General features: G+C 35.2%; 1 protein-coding gene across 2 annotated transcripts in view; it reads right to left on the bottom strand.

The window, feature by feature from the left end:
- The window catches only part of Cep350 (centrosomal protein 350), a 174,405-nt gene that overhangs the window by 21,003 nt on the left and 130,826 nt on the right, over positions 1-22,576 (bottom strand). For both annotated transcript variants that reach the window (XM_033762122.1, XM_010630274.2), the window contains 6 exons: positions 21,826-21,986; positions 18,006-18,142; positions 8,121-8,203; positions 5,219-7,176; positions 3,955-4,362; positions 3,713-3,859 (listed from right to left, as the gene is read on the bottom strand). In XM_033762122.1, coding sequence (XP_033618013.1) covers positions 3,713-3,859; positions 3,955-4,362; positions 5,219-7,176; positions 8,121-8,203; positions 18,006-18,142; positions 21,826-21,986 — 2,894 coding nt within the window. The remainder of the gene's footprint in view (positions 1-3,712; positions 3,860-3,954; positions 4,363-5,218; positions 7,177-8,120; positions 8,204-18,005; positions 18,143-21,825; positions 21,987-22,576) is intronic.

The raw sequence follows: 22,576 nt of genomic DNA, 5'->3' as shown, positions 1-22,576 counted from the left end.
TTTTTTGAGACAGGGTCTCACTGTGTAGTTGAGACTGAACTAGAACTCACTATGTGGCTCAGGCTGGTCTCAAACTCACAGCGATCCTCCTGCCTCAGCCTCCTGAGTGCTGGGATTACTGGAGTGCACCACCATGCCAGGCCACCAAAAGTATTCTTTGTACTACTTCTCTCTGTACTTTCTCATATCATATAGTTTAAGGTTTCAAATTTTTCCTCTTGTGTTCCCAACCTGCTATGTCTTTATAGTGCAGCCATAAAGATTTAATTAATCTTTAGATAGTTAACTATAAAGCTACTATTGAATTCTTTTCTGCCATTAGAGAAGATACAGTTGTTGTATTTAGTACATAATATCTGTAACTCAGAACCTGAGTTGTCAGTGTTTTCACCATAATTGTGGGTTTCTTCTCTACAGTTAAGGGTAGTATATAACTGGTCCTTATGGTACACTAATGTCTGAGTTTTGGACACTATTACTGTAGCTGATTTGCTTGATATTACTAGGGTCAGAAAATTTTTTGCTATGAATGGGATTTCTCTGTAAGCCAACACTCAGATTGCCTTTGTGACATTACAATATTAGAGTATATTCCAAGAGAACTTGGTGTTGGGTCAGTTACACTGCATTTTTCCATCCTAAAATAGTCAAGGTGATTGAATTTCAGAAATGAGGCAAAGGAGTATAGTTAGTCATACCCAAAGCATATAATCAAAAAGTGACAAATTAAAGAGATCTTTATACTATCAATGAAGCCTTTAAGCATCCACAAAACTCAGAATTAAAACAAAACAGTCACACAAAACAGCCAATAGAAACATAAAAAGAAGAGGCAACAAAAATGCTTCCTCAAAGTTTCAACTTCCCTGAACCCAAAAGAAAGGGCATCAAGTGGGAGAATGGCATAAGCCAACACCAAATCACTTTAAGAATAACAGAAAAGGTTAGAAAAAAGATCAAAAGGTACTCAGTGGCATCACAGAAGATATAATTAAACATAGTGGAAGTAAAAACCAAAATGACCCAGGAGCTTTCAAAATACACTAATAAAAAGTTAGCTAGCTAAATAAAATTATATAAAACATGAACAACCAGTTTAGAAAAAATTAACAGTCCATTAAAAGGTTTCAATCAGAAACCAGGAGGGAGCTGCAGGTTTAGCTCAGTGGCGCCACTGCCTGCTTGGCAAGTGCAAGGTCCTGAGTTCGATCCCCAGTTCTGCAAAAATAAATAAATTAATAATAAAAATAATGATTACAATAATAATAATAATAATAATCCCCAGGAGATTAAAATTTATATTGAATGCGGCCGGGGATTTAGCTCAGTGATGCCACCGCCTGCCTTGCAAGTGGCAAGGTCCTGAGTTCGATCCTCCGTACTGAAAAAAATATTATATATGAATGTATGGTCAGCAGAAACAACCAATGTGAGGACAGAATTTTAGATCTAGAAGACACTGTGCCTTCAAAGACCAACAACACAGACACCTTAAAAGTATCAGGAGAGTAAGAAAAATGAATCCCCCAGCTGCTAGATGACACCAGAATGATTAAGAGAGGGCTGGGAGTTTAGCTCATTGGTGCTGCTGCCTGCCTTGTAAGCACAAGATCCCTAGTTGGATCCCTGGTATCCAAAAAAAAAAATTTTTTTTTAATTTAAGAGCAATTGGAATAGATGAAAAATTAGAATCAGAAGACCACACAAATGGGATAAAACTTGCTCACAGAAATGACAGAAAACTTCCCAAATATACAGGAATAAATAAACAGATAGAAAGCATACAGAACCCCAAACAGCGATGACCGAAAAAGAGCCTCTACATTATGGTCAAGGTACCAGAAGTCCAGCACAGGCAAAAATCTTAAAAGCTGTTGACAGAGGCAATGACTCACATACAAAGTTAAACCCATTAGAATTACAGCAGATTTCTCAATACAAACCTTAAAGGCCAAGAGGGCTTGGAATAAAGTGTTTCGATCCCTAAAACATAACAACTTCCAACCCCAACTTATGTATCCTGAAAAATATTCCTTCAAAATTGATGGAGAAACTTAGTATTTCCACAACAAGAAGCATCCTCAAGAAATTCATGACCACCAAATCAGCATTACAAAAAATACTTGAGGATATCCTAAAAAGAGACAATGACACCAACAATTCCAATAAGTAAAAAACAAAACAAAACAAAAAAACACCTGGTGGGATGAGCATCTAATAAGCAAAAGGAAAAAAATTTAGGAAATAACAATGGGTAAAAAATATAATGAGAGGAAACCTTTCAGTAATAAATGTGAATGGTCTCAATTTTCCAGTCAAAAGACACAGATTGGCAGAATGGATCAAGAAACAACCTAATATGCAATACAGTAAGTCCTTAACTTATGAACAAATTCCATTCCAGGAAAATATAAGTCAGGTTCTTTTGTAAAACTGACAAAGTGAGTCTTATCATTGTTTACTGCAAACATTTACAATAAAATGAAAATTCTAAAAAGGAATTTTTGTATACATACATTATAAAACGAATAGTTAAAACTCACTCATGAGTTCATGAAAAAAAATAACTTCAGATCTCCCTTTACCTACAAACCTATCTTCAAGGTGGCAAAATTACTACAGAAAGCATAAAATAAATCTCTGAATTGAAAAAGTTTCAAAGATATTTGAGAGCAATGCTGTGATAAAAGTATAAGTTTTTTGTTTTGGGATAGTTTATTCTGAAGCTCTAAGATTTGAATATATTTCATTAAAAATTTAATTAACACTTCAGGATGAGAATAATAATTTTTCTGCAAATATTTATATCATCACTTTTAAAGAATAACTTTACAAAATATAATTTCAATATGAAAATTAGTGGACAGCATCTATTGTATGCATGCAGTTTGATGACTGCTCAGATTTAGTTTCAACTCATTTTTGTGTTATTAATAAAATAATTTGTTTTGCTATTTTGGAAGACAATTTTATTTTATTTATTTTTGGTACTGGGGATCAAACTTGGGTCCTTGTGCTTGCAAGACAGGCAGCACTGAGTTAAATCCCCGGCCCAAGACATCTCTATTTTAAAAACACTGTTCTTAATGAGGGAAGGGACATATTTATAAAGCAGAATCACTTAAGAAGATCCTCAAACTATTTTGCACCCTAGTACTCCACTATTCCCTGCCCACACATACACAAATGCATTCACGAATTTATCAACTGTGGAAGAAATGGAATATACAAGTGTGTTCTCAAAAAACTACTTTATATATTATGTTGCAATGTTACATATTTCAAAGCCACATTACCAATTTGAAACCTTCCAAACCAAAAATGTACAGGGCTGGCATGTTAAAAAGACACATATACATATCTGGTACATTTTTGTGTATTCTTCTAGAACATTTTACCTTTTTCTAAATTCCAAAAACCTTACCTAAAACTCCTATGTGTTGCAATTAATTTATCTCCCTGGGTATCTTCTAATTTTTCCTTAAACATCATAAACTACGTACATGTAATGAGGTGACTATGCAGTTTACACAAACTTGCTACTTCAGTTTCCTTTCACTGCTCACAAAATCAATAAGTCAACAAATATTTACTGAATACTCACTAAGGGACAGTCCATGAAAACCTAGATTACTCATTTTTACAACACCTATAGATTTGTGTAAATGATCAGCAAACCAATAAAAGAGACACTTTATAGTTTTCAACTTACCTTGATTTCATTAAGGTTATTTGGATTTTTCACTCGTCGGAAATAACTAGAGTTGATTCTACATGGCTTCATCCAGACAGGCTGATTCAAGTTTGGATCCTCAGCAAATATTTCCTCAAAAATCTCTTTTGTTAAATCAAAAACCGCCTTGATACAGAAAAATAAAACAAAACGACTAAGAAGCCAAATTCTGAAAGTGGAAAGAAGTATAAAAATAAAAATCATCCTTTCATATTACATACCTGTTTGTAGACTCTTTTACTAGTGCTTTCTATATCTAAGCCCTTGCTGGCACAGCCAAGTAGTTTGGTAGGAATACTGATACTGTGAAGGTCATGGCCTAATTCTCTCCATTTCCAAAGTTCTTCTGCTGCGTCATGTACAAGAATTTCTACTTCCTCTGCAGTATGTGGGACTGCCAATAATGTTTCACATGGCTTTTGTGGTGCTCTTCTAGGTTCCTCCATTAGAGGTACAATTGTTTCTTCTGCCTTACTCTTTTGGATCTTGTGAGAGGAGCTCAAACCAAAGTCTTCATCAAACCAGTCTTGATCATCTCCTAACGTGCTCAGGAACTCCCGGCTGATTTCAAGTTCAGCAAGTCTCTTAGCAAGCTCTTCCTGCCCACTGGCACCAAACACTGGGCTTTCCTATAGAAAGAGAAACATTCAAATAGTAGATCATTTAATGACTTAGCTTGTTTAATAAAATTTTTTTAAAGACAAAGTATATTTTGTTATATGTCTAATATTTCTCTATAAGAAAATCCAAATGCTATGGCAGCTACCTAGTAAACAAGAAAAACATTATCTTGTTTACACTATTCTCTTACAAAAGCCTTATTCAATTTTTATAAGACAACATTGATAAGTTTTCTTTTTTTGGTACCATCGCTATTCCATTTCTGAAGGACTGCCTCTGGGATATGGAAACAGGGTATGAAACTTCTCACCTTTGGTGATTATCTACTTCAAGTTACTCAAAATCATTACCTTTGCTCAACTGTCCAAGGACAACATAAACAAGGTGATGATGTGCACAGATGTCATAGTTGGATATATTTCAGTTTTATCAGATCAGCATCATAATTGGTAATCTCTGAAGAGCAACCATGACTGAGTAGATATGTGAACAATTATTCTCAAAAGTAGAAAAAAAATAGGTTGAGAACCATTGGAAAATTTATCTAGAGCATACACTTTTTTTTCTTCAATGAATCTAGAAGGGGATTTAATCTGTGGACACTGTACAGGGGCTGTCAACTCAGCATTTAAATAAATATTTCAGTTCCCATAAACCTGCCAGCATTTATGACTTTATGTGACTACTCATGACATAATAGAGGACAAACTTTAGACAGAAAAATAGCTACAGGGCCTTTAAGACTAGCATAATGATCTTTATCTAATGAAAGCATGTCAAGATGAAAACCTACCATGTGCAACAGAATTAGAATGCACTACACAGGCAAGGTAAATTGACACTCTTTCTAGATGAAATACTTACAGGTCTGGGACACATATCTGGAGAGGAAATCTCTTCTTTTTCATCTTCCAATTCAGACCTTAAGTAGCAGACTGGAACAGCGATTGACTGTTCCTCAATATTTTGGGATGGATCTTGGGATGACACTTTCTTTTGATCACCATCAAGAAATTCCTGATTACTAAGTTGAATTTTCTCATTCTTAGCTCTCTTGATTTGCTGTAGCTGACTGACTGTATCCTTCACAACGACTTTCAATAACCTGTCTGCCAGTAAGCTAACTGTTTCCAGTTGTTGCTTTGAACTTTTTTCTTCACTGAATGATGACTTTTGCTGGGCTTCTAATTGGTTTTTTTCTTTTGTTAAAAGGTCTAGAAGTGGGGTAGAAAGCTTTTCTGAAACTTCAGCATAGACATTCTCTTCCTTATCTGTAAACAGTTGTTGCTTCTGCAATTCTTTAGAAAGGGTACTGTCTGAAGTATCATCTTCTGCAGCAATGGAAATCTTTTCTGTGGCATCAGAAAGGTCTTTGTTATTCTTTAAAGGTATCAGTGCTTCATGTACCCCAGAAATATCCCAAATATTGTCTGTTTCTATTTTAAGGCTTCTATCTCTATCCACTGAGGTTTCTATATTGTGCATGTTAAGTAGAGATTTCTCATAAAAATATTCAGCTGCATCTTTTCCTTTATCTTTAAAACCATCTGTATCTTTTTGCTCTTGATTATAGTGTTGATATTGTTCATCTGAATAACAGTGTTCATCTTCATTTATGTCAATATAGTCATCAAAGTTTTCTAGAATGTGAGATATTTTTTGAGGAGGAGCAAAAATACCATGCTTATCTCTGCACACAAAATACACAATGCCATCATATGTTCCATTGTTATTTCCTTCAGGCTTATCTAACTCCACTCCAGCCCAAAATCCTTTAGCAAAACTAGTCTCACCTTTGAATCGAAGAGTACCTGGCTGAACATTGCCAATCAACACCCTATCACCAATGTGGAAATCAAGTAACTCATCTGCAACAGAAATTGGAGTCAAGGGAAGGGATTCAATAACTCCCTGTTCGTGCTCTACATCACTGCGCTCCTTACTTTTCATCAGCTCAGTAGGGGACTTGAGTTCTAACAGCCTTTCAGAATGGACATTGCTATGAACAGAAAGACTTTTCTCACTTAAGCACTCACTGATTTCATCATCACTACTGAAGCTGGTGGCTCTACTTCTAGGGTTCCTTGTTTGCTGTGACTTATCTCTGCAAGAGTGAGAGTTTTTCTTGAGTGACAACAGAGATGACACCTCAGAGTTATCTTTATATATTTCAGCTGAAATTTCTTTCTTGAAAGAAGATACTTCAAAATCTTCAGAGTATGACAATTCTTTAGGAGAAAAAAGATGTTCTGACAAAGACAAGTCCCTTTCCTTTTGGTTCTTTTGTTCATGAATATCTTTTCCTGGCTGGATATCTGCAGTATGGTCTCTATCTTGATTTGACTTTCTTTCTTTCAATATTTCCTCTTTTTTATGAAGACTTTCAAGGGCCAATCCAACTAAATCTTTCTGAACATTTACAGAATTGGAAGGAAGATCTTTGTTTAAAAGAATTTCAGATGAGCCTCCCTGTTTCAGTAAGTTATCAGATTTCCCAGATAGTTTGGAATAGGCATCTTTAATCTCACTTTCTTTCAATTTTGCATTCTCTGCATTCTCTGTTTCTGATTTTTTAATGGATTCTTCAACCTTGGTTTCTGACACATCAAATATTCTATTAGGGGCATTTAATTCCTTGAGAAAAGGTACTGAAAGTACATTTTCTAGAGAATCTCCAGATTCTGTCCTGGCTTTCCTTGATGATCTGAGAATTGAAGAAGGAGTCTGCAAATATTCTTCAGTTTGAATGTCCAATTCAAGCATTTTCTTTGCATATGCAGATAAAGACCTCTCTGATCTTTCAGAACCCGACAATGAAGCATCTTAAAGGAAAAAAAAGAAATCACCGTATCAAAATTATTCAACCACAATCTTTCAATTTCTAAGATTCAACTATAAATAAAAGCCAAATCCCAGCGAAGAAAAATTATCAATAAATATGACTTATTTTGGTTATCATGCAGGTTTTTTACTTGAGAGAATATAACATACCAATAACAGAACACAGAATTTTAAAGTTTGGAACAATCTCTCCCCTTCCCCTATTACTTTCTCCGTAGTACTGGGGATTTGAACCAAGGGCCTTCCTCTTTTTTACGAAAAAAATTTTTTTTTTAAAGACAGGGTCCCACTATGTAGTCCAGGCTGGCCTTGAACTCATGGTGATCCACCTATCTCAGCCTCTTGAGCACTACTGGTAGGATTACAGGTGTGCACTTACCACTCCCAGCTTGAAATTATTTCTTAAAGTGTTGTTTTAACTTACAAAGTGAAGAAAAATAGAGCTAAATTTGTGGAGTTTTGTATGATCATTCTCAAATTATGAAAAAACAAAATTATATGAAAGATATTACACACAACGTTCAAATAGGAAACCAAAGAGATAAATATATCTGTACTTCTAAAAGAATGAATTTTCCTGGAGATTGCAACTAAGCTCTCAATATAAAAAAAAGAAAGAAGAGGAAGAACTATTTCTGCAAATGCAGCACTTAAAGAGCTAAATTTACAAAATAACAAAGAATGATATAATGAATTAATAAATCATATTAAATTTTTTACTTCAAATCTTTATTTTGTTACTGATGCTAGGCAGGCTTTTTTTGCAAATTGGTTCTATTTCCTCACTGATTCATATTTTAATTTCAATAATTTTTCTTTCTTTTTAACTGAAAAATGTAATGTAAATTAAAAAAAATAATACAATGAAATAACAGCACAAATCCCTAGACTATGTAGATTTAACTTATTTTCTCTAGTTACATACCAATATGCTCAGCAATAGACTCCAAGGATCCTCTGGAACGTTCAGACTCTGTTAGCGATTTCCAGTTTTTTGCTGTTTCAGATCTGAAGTAGAAAAATTAATAAGCAGAAATAAACACATTGCTGATACTATAACAATTAACAACAAAAAGGATTCTTAAACAATTCTTTTCTCCACAGGCAGTATTTCAATCTTTGCCACTTTCCTCAAGCCTATTTCTGGTCTCTCTCATTCTCTGTATATGATCTTGCCTCTTTTTCTAACTATAAATTTACCTATATTCATAGCCATCTCAATTGCCTTTCCTCCTACTTGCAGGGAAAAAAAGGTGTGTCTCTCACTTGTTCAAAACTAATTGCTCAGATGCTCACAGACAATACTTCTCAATTATCTACTGTCTTTATTACAGTCTTTGACCATCATATTTTTCCCTCTCTCAGCTTAGGTCCCAAGAACACCCCTAAAAGTTTCCACTGACTTCCTCATTCCTTCATCCTATCCTATTCTCTTTCCTTACCCTCTATATGAAACAGGATGGGATACATTGGCTATCTTCATTTTGTTAGTTCCTCTTTATTTGCTAAGCCATAATATTTGTTTTTTAAAAATTATTTTTATTTTAATGTAATACTAGATATTAGAACAAAAAATAGACAGTTTTATGAAGAATTTTTTCATAACAAAAATAATGACAGAATAATGGTAACCACACTGTGTACCATGATCTTAAAAGAATATATTATCATTTGCTAATCTATCTCATTTCCAAATAATAATATATCTTTTTTTTGCATAAAGCCTTTCAATAATTAAAAATGTATCTTACACTTAATAGAATTTTGACTAATTTCTTCCCATTTTACAATGCCTATTATACATTTTTGTCCTTATTTACACTTTCAATTTCTTATATCCAGGAGACTGTGATATTTACACATGTGTTTATTTCACTTAACAATATAGTTTCAAGGTGCATCCATTTACCTAGAAATGCCTCAAGTTTATCCCTCTTTATGGCTGAATAGTACTTGATTATATATAAAAACCACGTCTGTTTTATCCATTCATTGGGCATTGAGTTACTTTCAAAATTTAGCTATTACAAACAGTGCCACTATAAATATGGGTACCCATATATCACTGTGGAATATTTTTTTTGTTTGTTTGTTTGTTTTTTTTTTTTTGGTACCGGGGATTGAACTCAGGTCCTTGTGCTTGTAAGGCAGGCCACTGAACCGCTGAGCTAAATCCCCGGCCCAACTGTGGAATATTTTTAATTTTGCGGGGAAGATACTTAGAAGGGAAAAAGCTGAGTTAAATGGAACCGCTAATCTTAGTTTTTTGAGGAATCTCCATAATTATTTCCACAGTGGCTGTACCAGTCCATACTCCTATCAGCAGTGGAGAAGGGTTCTTTTTTCCCTATGGCCCTACCAGCATTTGTTATTGGTTGATCTCTTGATAACAGCCATTTTTTCTGGAGTGAGATGGAATCTGTGTTGTTTTAATTTGCATCTCTTGAATGACCAGTGATGTTGAACATTTTTCATGCATTTATCTGTTTCTACTTCTTCACCTGAGGAGTGTTTTCATCTCAGATGCTTACTTACATTGGGTCTTTAAATTTAGGTGGGGGGGTCTGATTTTTTCAATTCTTTATATGTTCTAGATATTATTAGTCTTTTGTCTGAGGAACCACTGGCTAAAATTCTTTCCTACTCTGAGTTGTCTTTTCACTCTGTTGGTGATTTCTTTTGCTGCGCAAAAGCTTTTTAATACGATGAAGTACCAGTTGTTGATTCTTTGTAGTATTGTGTAGTCTTTGCCTATTCCTATGTCCTCAAGCGTTCTACCTATTCTCTCAGCAGATTGAGTTTTAATACTTAGATATTTGATCCATTTTTATTTTAGTTTAGTGCACAGTGAGAGACATGGGTTTAATGTTAAATCTTCACAGCATGTAGAAAGCCAGTCTTTCTCCAGTACAGACAGGACAGAAGGAGAAAGTGAGGGAGATGAGTTTGTGCACCATGATAATAAAGACAATGACAACCCTGAAGAGAAGTCAGGTCTGAGAAAAAAGCCTGGAAAAATCAAGAAAGAAAAAATGAGGAGGAGGAGGAGGGGGTGAAGGGAGGGCAGAGGTAAGGGGAAAAAATGAGAATCAAGACTTGTCATGTAGAGGTACAAGATCCCAACAATGAATGTAACCGTACTGTATCCCTAAAATGTACCAATAAACTCAATTAAAGCTGAAAAAAAAAAAAAGAAAAAAAGAAAAAAGAAAAAACGAACATGAAGGAACTGACCCCTCTCCAAGCCATGATACTTTGAATGGCAGGTCAGGAAATCCCTGAGGAGGGCTGGAAAGTAGAGGAATTTTCAGAGGATGATGATGACTCTGAAGCAGAGAAGCAATCACAGAAATAGCATAAAGAGGATCTTCATTCAGATGGCATGGCTACTGCTTCTTCCCAGTAGCAGGTGCTCCCACAAGTCTGTTCCTCCTTAGATTCAAGCACCACCTATACCAGGACTGCCTCCCCTTGGAATAGCCCCTGCTTAGACCACCCCTGGACCACCTACAAGCCTCCCTCCTGGGCCTCCTCCATGACTTTTACCTCCAAGACCACCACCCGGCTGATGCCTGGGCCCTCCTCCAGGGCTGCCCCCTGGCCCTCCTCCTCAGTGCACCCCACTGAGACTACCTCACTCTGAACTTCCAGGTATCTCTCCACCCTGGCCTGGCATGATGTGCCTACCCTTTGGTGCCTCCACTCGGACCTGCCCTTCAGCTCCCTTGCTGAACCCAGGCGTGTTGAGTGCCCCCCTGCTAACTTGATTCAACAACCCAAGGCAAATGACACGAGTGCAGTCACCATCAAGAAGAAAGCCATAGCGACTATCAACGCCAAGCCACAGCTCACTAACCACAAGGCAGAGATTACTCGAATTGTGCCTACTGCACTGAGGGAATGTCAGGAGAATAAAAGGGCCACTGCTGCCCTCCAAAGAAAGTCAGAGGATGATTTGCCTCTTGCCAAGGCAACCCCCAAATCTGTTCCTGACTCAGTACAAACTAGGATGATGTTTATGGAGTTTTATGGAAGGGCTGCTGTGATAGCTTTCAATGCCGAAACAGGCTTCTGTTTACAGCAGCAGTTCATGGAGCAAGACACTCACATCAGAGCTTAGGTGAGAGCGGCTTCACTGTCAGGGTGTTCTAATTGCAGTTCAAGGAATATCCTAGAGTCCAACCCTGTTTGGAATTTACTGCATATGTAATTCATCCACAAGACTGGTTACAGAAGCAATGCTGCTAATATCCATTCTCTTCACACCATCATTTTCATCCCATTTTTTCCCTGTCTCCAATTTTTTGGAAATTTGTGACCAGGCACATCTTTTACTTGTTTTAACTCTTTTGTGTGCCATTGGCCCTGGAATAGAGATTTCTTAAAAACAAACAAACAAAAACAACAACAAAACAGTTTATTTCATCTTTTTTGTGTTTGAGTTTTAAAAATATTTTCATGTAAATATTTTGTAATATTTTACTTGTAGTGAAATGGATTTCAATGTCATTTCCCAATTCAAAGTAGGATATGTAGAGAGAAAGAGAAAACATACAATTCTTTGATTAAAATTATTTCCTACTGACCTAAACTTTTTCATGGCAATTCCCAATTCAAAGTAGGATATGTAGAGAGAAAGAGAAAACATACAATTCTTTGATTAAAATTATTTCCTACTGACCTAAACTTTGTTTCATGGCAAAAAAATGTACTACAAGAGAGAGAGAGAGAGAGAGAGAGAGAGAGGGAGAGAAAGAAAGGCTGTCACTCCTCCACTGAATGTGTTTAGACCCTTTGTCAAAAGATAAGGTGGCTGAGTGTGTTTGGGTTTTATTTGCATTTTCTAATCTGTTCCACTGATCCTCAGGTCTATTTTTTTGGCAGGTACCATGCTCTTTTTATCATTGTAGCTCTGTAATATAATTTCAAGTCAGGGATTATGATACCCCCTGCCTTGCCTTTGTTGTCCAGAATTGTTTTTGCTATTCTAGGTCTCTCCCAATTCCAAATGAATTTTGGGAATGATTTCTGTAGTTCTTTGAGGCATGCTATGATAGTCTGACTGGGATTGCATTAAATCTGTGTAACAATTTTGGGAGTATGGCAATTTTTTTACTATGTTGGTTCTTCCTACCCTTGAGCAAGGGATATCTTTCCATTTTCTGATATCCTCTTTGATCTCTTTTTTCAAAGTACTATAATTTTCAATGTAAATATCTTTTACTTTCTTTGTGAAATTGATTCCTAAGTATTTCATTTTTTCAATGCTATTGTGAAAGGTGCTGTTTCCCTAATTTCTCTCAGTGAGTTTGTTGTGTATAGGAATGCTATTGGTTTGCTAAGTGCTCGCTTTGTATCCAGCTATGCTACTGAATTTAGTTATTAAATATAGAAGTCTTTTGGTGAACAGTTTGGGGTCTTCTATGTAGAGTATAACGTCATCCACAAATGATGATAATTTAATTTCTTCCTTTATCTTTATTCCTTTTATTTGTTTTTCTAGTCTAATTTCTCTGGCGAATGTTTCCAGAACTATATTGAATAGGAGTGGTGATAGTGGACATCCTTATCTTGTTCCTGATTTTAGAGTGAAAGCTTTTGTTTTTGATCATTTAGTATGATACTGATATTGGCTGTTGGTTTGTCAGAGATGGCTTTTATCAGACTGAGATAAAAACCTTCTATGCCAATTCTCTGTAGGGTTTTTATCATGAATAGGTGTTGGACTTTGTCAAAGGCATTTTCCTCATCTATTGAGATGATCATGTGATTTTGTCTGTTAATGTGGTGTCTTACATTTATTGATTTGCATATGTTGAACCATCCTAGCATCCCACTCGGTCACAGTGCGTGACCTTGTTGATGATTTGCTGCAATTGCCAGTATCTTATTGAGGATTTTTGCATCTATGTTTATTAGGAAGATTGGCTTGTGGTTCTTTTTCAGTTGGGTCTTTCTTTGGTTTTGGTATCAGAATTGCTTCCAGGAATGATTTGGGAGTATTACTTCCCTTTCAATTTCTTTGAAGAGTTTGAAGAGTAGTGGCATTGGATCTCTAAATTTTTTTGTAGAATATAGCAGTCAAACCATCAGGACGTGGGCTTTTCTTTGTTGGTTATATTTTCAATTTCACTGATATTGGGTTATCTAGAATTTTTATATCTTCTTGATTCCATTCTGGTAATTCAAATGTATCTATATTTCTTCTGTTATCTCTATCTTATTAGAGTACAGATTCTCAAAGTTGGTACTGATGATCTTCTGGATTTTTACAGGACCTGTTATGATTTCACCCTTTTCATTCCAAATTGCATGAATCTGAGTCTTTCCTTTCCTTTTTGTGACAAGGGTGGCTAAGGGTTTATCAGTTTTATTTACTCTTTCAAAGAACCAACACTTCAATTCACTGAATCTTTGTACCATTTTCTTAGTCTCAATTGCATTAATTTCTGCTCTGATCTTTATAATTTCCTCTCTTGTATGAGCTTTAGGCTTGACTTGCTCTTCTTTTTCGAGATGTATGAGGTTCAACATTAGGTTATTTGAGCTCGTTCTGTTTTCCTGATGTGAGAATTAACACTACAAATTTCACTTAGGACTGCTTTCATTGGGTCCCATAATTTCTGGTATGTTGTGTCAGAATTATCATTTAATTGTATATACTGTTTAATTTCTTTTTTAATTTTATCTGTGACTCACTGGTTGTTCAGGAGGGTGCTATTTAATTTCCATATGTTTATGGAGTTTTTGTGGTCTCTTTTGTTGCTGATTTACAATTTCACTGAAGTATGATTAGATAATATGGGATAAATTCAGTTCCTTTGAATTTACTTAAGCATGTTCTATTGGCTAGTATGTGGCTTTTTTGGAGAATCTCTCTGTGCAGGTGAAAAGAATTATTTATGATTATCTCTTCCTCTTAGATTGTTCCCTTATCAATTATGTAGTGACTTCATCTCATCTAATCAGTCTTGGCTTAAAGTCCATTTTGTCTGCAAATAGAATAGCTACCTCTGCTTTTTTCTGGAATCCTGTCACATCAAGTATTGTTTTCCATCCTCTGACTTTCAGTCTATGAATTTCTTTTTTAGTTAAATGTGTTTCTTATATGCAGCAAATTGATAGAACTTGGTTTTTTTATCCATTCTGCTAGTCTATTTCCTTTGATTGGTGAGTTGAGCCCATTTATATTGATGGTTAAAACTGAAATGTATTGGCTTATCCTTGTCATGTTATTTTTCTGCTGTTGGTTACATTTCCTTTGTTTAATTGCTTGTCCAGCCTGGTGATTTCTTTCTATTGATATTCTTGGAGTTGTGGTCTTCATTATCTCTTTCTCTTTCATTATCCGTCAGGGCATTTTGAAGAGCTGGTTTAGTGGTCATGAATTTCTTCAGTTGTTCTTTGTCATGAAAGTGTCTTATTTCTCCACTGAATTTAAAAGATAGTCTTGCAGGTTACATCAACCTGGGTTGGAGGTTGTTCTCTTTCAGAACCTGAAATACTTCACTCCAGGTTCTCCTTGATTTAAGGTGTATTGAGAAGTCTGCTGTGATTCTGATAGGCCTTCTTTATATGTGATTTGTTTCTTTTCTCTAACAGCTTTTAATATTCTGTTCTTGTGCTGAATTTCTGGGATGCTGATAATTATATACCTTGGTGTAGATTTACTTTGGTCATGGATAATTGGAATTCTATATGCCTCATTTATTTGTGTGTCAAATTCTTTTTCATGCTTGGTAAGTTTTCCACCATTACTTTGAACAGGCTTTTTATGGCATTTGCACTATCTCCAGCTTTCTCATTGACTTTGATCAATCATATTGCTTTTCTTTGTATTAACTTACAGCTGTTGGATTAATTTTTCTTGTTCTCTTGTCATTTTTAAGATAAATGTTTTCATAGTTATTAACCTCAGTCCTCTTACAGATGCTTTTGTTCAATCTATTGTGTAGACTTTCAATGGAATTTTTAAACTCCTGGATGTCTGTTTGAATCTGTTTCATGGATTCCTTTTCTTTCCTATATTGGGCATTCATGTTTTCCATCATTTCCCTAAACTCCTCTATTTTTTTTTCCTCTTGTCTTGTCTAGTGTAGATTTGCTGAGCATTTGCTTCATTTGATCATTTATTTTTTTACCTGACAGATTATTTTCTCTATAGCCTCATGCATCAGTGTTTTTACTTCTGCTTCTATCTCAGAAAATTCAGGTGGGTGACTTCCGATTTTCTCTATCTCACTGTCCCCTGGACTTATCCTAGGTGGGCTGGAGGTCTAAAATTGCATTTTGCTTCCACATCCTGTCATTTTCTTTCTCTTTCTTTCCTTCCTTCCTTCTTTCTTTCTTTCGTTTTGTTTTCTGTATTGATGGCATATAACTTTATCACTAGTATTGAGGCTTCCTAGTCCTTAGAGATGTCTTGTGGCCATATATGGTTCTTGGTCTTTGTGTCTGTTCCAAGATCCTACCTTCCCAATGTATTAAGGATCAGAAGTTACTATTTGGTTCAGTCCTTTGGTACTGGATTTTGGCCCCAGACAATCGAAGTGTGTCATACATGGAAGAATAACTAATTACAACAGGGCATGACATTTTTAAGCAACAATATTAAGCTTCTATTTCTTATCTTTTTATACTGACCACAAATGTTGCTATTTTATATTTAGTACTCAGCTTCCTTTTATTCTCTCTGAATGTGTATTTTCTCGGCTTCAACACTATGTATACAGTAGAAGTCATAATGACTTCTGACAATTCTACAGGACAACTCCACTTATATGAATTATGGCATGTCAAAACTATGATTATAAGCTTCTCACAAAAACAACCCACTTTTCTATTTAATTTTATGGAAACCGGACCCCATCAACTCCAAGGAGAAACCTGTAAGCAATTTCTTCTTCCTCATTGAGCACTTTAACTAGTCAAATCTACTTCTTAAATATTCCTACAACATATCTCCTGTTCTCTCATCTTATTTCCTGCTGCTCATTTGAGGCCTAGCTTAGATTACCTTTCTTTTGGCTTTTAAGAGTCTTCATTCTTATCTTTCCTCCATATTGTGGTCAGAAAAATCTGTGTACACACCAATCTGTCATTCTCTTGTAAAATCAATCTATCTTTCTTTTCTCTCTTCTCTTCCCTGCTCCCATTCTTTTCTCTCCTTCTAGTGACTAAACCCAGGCTTTCATACAGAGCTACAACCCCAGGGCCCAGCTAAAAAAAAAATTATTTTTTGTTTTTTTTGGTACCAGGGATTGAACTCAGGCCCTTGCACTTGCAAGTCAGGTGCCAGAACTGCTAAACTAAATCCCCAGCCCCTGGTTAAAAATTTCAATCAGAGCTGGGTGTGGTGGTGCACGCCTGTAATCCCAGCACTCAGGAGGCTGAGGGAGGAGGATCACTGTGAATTCGAGACCAGCCTGTGCTACAGTAGTGAGTTCTAGGTCAGTCTCAACTACACAGTGAGACCCTGTCTCAAAAAAACAAACAAAAAAAACAAACAAACAAAAAGTTTTAACCAGAGAATGACAGATTTTAAAAGCCATAAATAGAAATTAAAATAAAACTTACAGTTTATAATATGAGAAAATGCATAGGTAACAAAAATACAAAGAAAATCTAAGCAGAAAAATCCTGAGAGGAAATATGTCTATTTGTTCACATTTGCTATTTTGTGGTGGGTATTATGTATATAAGATTTAAACCTTTTATTGCTTCCCTAGATATTCTAATAATAACAGTTAATATATAATGCTTATCCTGTTATAGGGCCTGTTGTGTCTTTAAACTTTTACAAATATATTAATCATGTATTATTATCTTGTTTAATAGAGATATAAATACCTATTTAAAAAAATGAAGCACAGAGAGGTTAAATAAAAACTATGAATATATTTAAAAACTCAAATATATTTAAATATAATGAGCATGTATTACTTTTGTAACAAAAAAAAATAATCTCCAAATATTTTTGAAAATGTTTGTATTTTATCTAGGAATAAGTGAGTATAGGTTTTCAAAATTCAATCTATAGTTACTTTTCTGCTAACTCTATGAATGCCCTATTGTGTTCAGCTCCCATGGTACACCAAAATATTTTCTGCTTTTGGTCATTCATGAATGGCCTTCTCTTTGAAATGTCCCCATTTCTCAGTTACATTAACTGACCTAACCCACACTCATTACTCCAAAGATTTAGTTTAAATATAACCTGACTATAGATTAAAAATATATAATATACTGTATATTTCAATATATTGCATATTCTAATACTGTTATTTACTATCTTCTATATTTGCTTACTGGCTACATAATATTCTATCAGCTGGGCATAAGTAACTGAGCTATGCATCCATTTTTGGACATAAAGATTATTTCTAACACCTTATGAATATAAAGAATGTTTTGATAAACGTATTAATGCAAATACAGATTTTCGATACTCCATATTTTATCAAGCTAATTTTCCAAAAGTGGGATTATCTTGGTCAAAAGTTACAGTTTTAGACTCTAAAACACTGCCAAATTGTATTTTGAAACATCTGTGCTAACTTGTGATGCTAACATTAGCAATGCTGGGGAGTACTATTTTCTTTCCACCCCCCAAGATGAAGGATTAAAATCTGTTCCATATTATACAGGATTTAAAAAGTCTGTACTATATTATAAATTTGTTTCTCACACACAATACTTATTTACTTTTGTGAAACTAAATGTATAAAACAGTATCTTTATTTGTATAACTACACAGGTACTTAGAAGATAAACTTCTACCAAATAAACAGAAGTTATCAAAAATTCCTACCTGTGTAGTGGAGGGGGCTTAATCTTGGGTTTTTCAGAAGTCGTGGAAAGAGTTTTAATCTGAGGTTTGGCTGTTGGTGATGTTTCCAAATCTCGGCTAAGCTCAGCTTCAGTTTTCTTAATGAATTCATCATATGACTAAGTTTAAAAAATCAAAAGTTACTTTGTAGAATTTTAAAAGAGTACATTAAAAATTTTTAAATAGCATTATTTAACTATTCAACCAGTAAAGATGGTACGATAAAAAACCTTTTTCCCTTTCCCCTGGGTTCAATCCCCAGCAACATGCAATAGAAGCAGCTGTGTCAGCAGAGGCAGACGCAGATGCAGACAGAGAAGAGATGCAGAAGAAGCAGCAACAAAAGAAGGAGCAAAAGAAGAGGAAGACACAGAAGTAGAACAAGAAGCAGAGGCAGAAGCAGCAGCAGAACAAGTGAAAAGCAACAGCAGAACAAGAAGCAGAAAAGGAAGCAGCAGCAGTCAGAAGAACAAGAATAGGAAGAATAAGAAGAAACAGAAGCAGAAGATTTCTTCTTAGAAAAAGAAATGATAGCCTCAACTATAGAAATTTAATATTTATATTTCATATCCTGTCACATTAAAAAATTTAACTTGTGTTTCCCAGTCATAACCCATTCTGAAAACAAAACTACTAATTTATAATTGTAATTTATATGCTATCTAAGGGGAGCCTTTTATCTATTATCTCTCCATTTTCTATAAGGGCTAAAATTCCTACTTTTGCAATTCTCACTACTACAGCTGTTTTGTCCAACACTGCATATTCAGTATCTACTCACAATGTGGCCCAAATAAGACTATCAATAAATATTTATAGAATGAACGAATGGATGGATGGTCAGCTGTCAACTGATACAGATCACTAAAATCCCTACTTTTATAACTATCATCATCCATGTTCTCTTCATACAAATTCTCAATGTTTTGATAAATTTCTGGAATTAAACATACATTAGCTTGGCATGATGGTACACATCTGTAATCCTACCACTTGGAGGGCTGAGGCAAAAGGACTGAGAATTGCAGGCAGCCAAATCTCCAAAGTGAGATCTATCTCAAAAACCAAAATCAAAGCCGGGCATGGTGGCACACGCCTGTAATCCCAGCACTCGGAGGCTGAGGCAGGAGGATCACTGTGAGTTTGGGACAAGTCTGGGCCACACAGTGAGTTCCAGGTCAGTCTCACTACATAAGTGAGACTCTGTCTCAAAAAAACCAAAAAAAGTAAATACCAAATAGTTTCTCTGGTGTGAAAAGCTATAATAGTACACAAAATCCTAATGGGGTAATTAACAATGTGAAATAGGAAGAAAAGGGCTAAAGGTGTAGGGAAAGTGGGAAGGGTAGGGGAAAGGGAATAAGGGAAAAGAAAAAAATATGAGAAAATGAAAAAATGGAAATGAAGTGTTTGTAAATGGGGAGGGGGGGAGGGGGTGAAGGGAGGGCAGGGACAAGGGGAAAAAATGAGAACCAAGACCTGTCATGTAAAGGTACAAGATGCCAGCAGTGAATGTAACTATACCTAGAATGTACCAATAAACTCAATAAAAAGAAAAAAAGAAAAAAAAACCAAATCAAACAAAACCCAAAATATACATTAAACATTACCTTACTGGCCCTAGGTATGTAAAAGGACTGATTAGGGCAGGGACAAGGGGAAAAAATGAGAACCAAGACCTGTCATGTAAAGGTACAAGATGCCAGCAGTGAATGTAACTATACCTAGAATGTACCAATAAACTCAATAAAAAGAAAAAAAGAAAAAAAAACCAAATCAAACAAAACCCAAAATATACATTAAACATTACCTTACTGGCCCTAGGTATGTAAAAGGACTGATTACTCAGATCAGAAAGCTATATTCATATGTGTACAGTCCTCTTAATATCTGTGGTCAAATACAATCCACCCTCACCCCCCCACACACACACACTGGGGATTGAATCCCTTGGCCCTGTGCATGTTAGGTAAGCCCTGTATCACTGAGCTGCATCCTCAGCTCTTTTAAAAATTCTGAGACAGGATCTTGCTAAGCTGTCCTGGCCTTGAATAAGAAGTATCTGCTTCCCAGATAGCTCGGATTATAGGCATGGGCCACCATGACCAGCAGGTTTATTTTTCATATGACCTGCCATGTATATTTATTTCTATATCAGATACTATAATTTAAAATTTTAAATACAGAATTTTATTTTTATTTAAACCAATTAATAATCACTATATCTTAATCACTTTTCCTACTTCTAACATATGTGCAAGTTATGTCTGCTTTATTTCTGTATTGTGTACCTGTGCAAATGTTTATTCTAAATCTGTTAAGTCTATTTACTATAGGAAAGGCAGTATGCTGGTTAAAAATACAGAATTTGGAAATAAAGCTAGATTAAAATCATAGCTTTACCATTAATGAGCTGTGTATCTCTGGGAAAATCACTGATTTTACTGAAACTGTTTCCTTATGTATAAAACAGGAATAATACCCATAATTTGTTGCTGTGAGGCTTAAATGAAAATTCTTTAATTAGCTAAATTTGTGGCATTTAAACAACACATCCATTTGATGATTAAATTAATAAATGCCAGAGGAAAATCCTGTTACACAGTAAAGATCAAAAGGTAGAAATTTAAAGGCTGGAAATTTTGGCTAAATATAAAAACCACTTTCTAGCATTTAGAGTCTAACAATGAAATCAACTGCATTTTGAAATTTCCATTACTGGAAGTTCAGGTAGAAGCTGGATGAACTTTGATGGTGATGACATGAGAAGGGTTTCTTATGAAGTAGGAGGTTCAGACTCATTCTACAAGGACTGGTGATTTAGGACCTGGTGGTGGCTGACAGAACATGGGTAACAAACATACAATCAGCCAGAGGTAGCGACATCTAAGAGACTGTGCAAATTATAATAGATCAAAGAGGTCCTAAGTACCATAACTAGTTTGATAGCAGTAGGAATGGAAAGGGATAAGCAAGAACTTTTATGAAAGAAAATCAATGGGAACTGGTGCTAAAGGGATAGGAGGAAATAGAATGAGAAAGACATCAAAGGCAGGTTTCTAGGCTGAGACAGAATCACAAAGGCACCTAGAGCCAGGGATAAGTCAAGTTTAGAGTTAACATCCAAACAGTATAGAGTTGTGCTAATAAGTTGTGTGACACAAAGCACACTTTGCTGAGGAAAGTCAGTAACAATTCCAGTAGCTACATTTATCAATTTAATAATTCTTTAAGAGAGCATGGATATCAAACTTTCTCTCATGATAAGCCTAATTTTTCTAGGGAAAAAAAGCCTCAATTGAATATTTTATTTTAATACCCAGTATTTAACTTAATATTTAGTTTAATGGTTTTTGGTACCAGGGATCGAACTCGGGTCCTTGCACTTGCAAGGCAGGCGATGGCACCACTGAGCTAAACCCCCGGCCCTTTTAGTTCAATGTTTCAAGCAAAAATTGTTTAGATCTCCTCAGAACTTTTTAAGGCATTAGGACAAAATACGACATCACACTAATATTGAAAAATCCTAATCCATTATTAATAATATTGAAAACATTTTCAGTCCAACATGGAACATGCCTCTATCCCAGCTACTCAGTAGGCTAAGGTAGGAGAATTGCAATTTCAAGGCCAGCCTGGGCTACCTTAGTGAGATGTTCTCAAAATAAAGTACTCAGTGGTACAGCACTTGCCTAGTATGTGCAAGGCCCTACGTTCAATCCCTAGTAGCAAAAAAGGTGTGCGTGGGGGGTTGCATACATATTAATCTTGATATTCAATCTCCCTCTTTTCTATGTCTTACCTCTAGCTGTTTAATCAGACTGGCTTCTTGTGCTTTCAGTCTTTCCTTTTGTCTTTTTTTCTGTTCCTTCTTCAACTGATCCACAACTGATTTTCTTTTCCGTAGCTCGTCCTTCAGAGCTCTGATCCTACCTTCAATGTCACTCTGGTCAGATGTAGTTTCTGAAAAAGATACAAAATATGTTACTTAACTAAAGAATAAAGTTAATTTAATAAATACTAATGAAAAAGCTGTAATGTTAATATTTCATTTAAACAGTCAGTCTAATACTTTAGATTAAGAAATCTGAGCTTCTGAAAGAAATTTATTAATGAAATGCATCCTTTATTTTCCACAAATCCCTCTTTTTCTTTTGTCTTGGTTCTTCCTATTTATTTTCACTCTCTAATTATATTACTTAAAGTTATAAATAAATCTTTGTTTCTTCAGAAGCAGGAATCAAACTCAGGACCTTGCACTTGCCAGGCAAGCATGGCACCACTGAGCTACATCCCGTCTTGGTAAAAATATGTAGCTGAAGTTGAATCTTTTTGGGTTAATGAAATTTATATATTCTGCAAGGAATTATTTCTGATGACAAGATATCATATTTAATTGTTCTTTCCCTTAGTTATTTATGTATAGTTTAATATCTTAAAGTCACATTAAAATCAAATCAAACTAGAATTTTATCATTTCAAACTGACTGTAAATCATTAGCTCATTCCTTAAAACCACATAAAAGAGAAATTGTAAAGAAATAGAATTTTTT

Source organism: Fukomys damarensis, unplaced genomic scaffold (assembly GCF_012274545.1).
Source record: "Fukomys damarensis isolate Sample0158 unplaced genomic scaffold, DMR_v1.0_HiC HiC_scaffold_11, whole genome shotgun sequence".
Classification (NCBI taxonomy): Eukaryota; Metazoa; Chordata; class Mammalia; order Rodentia; family Bathyergidae; genus Fukomys; species Fukomys damarensis.
This window is presented reverse-complemented; position numbering and strand designations above follow the sequence as displayed.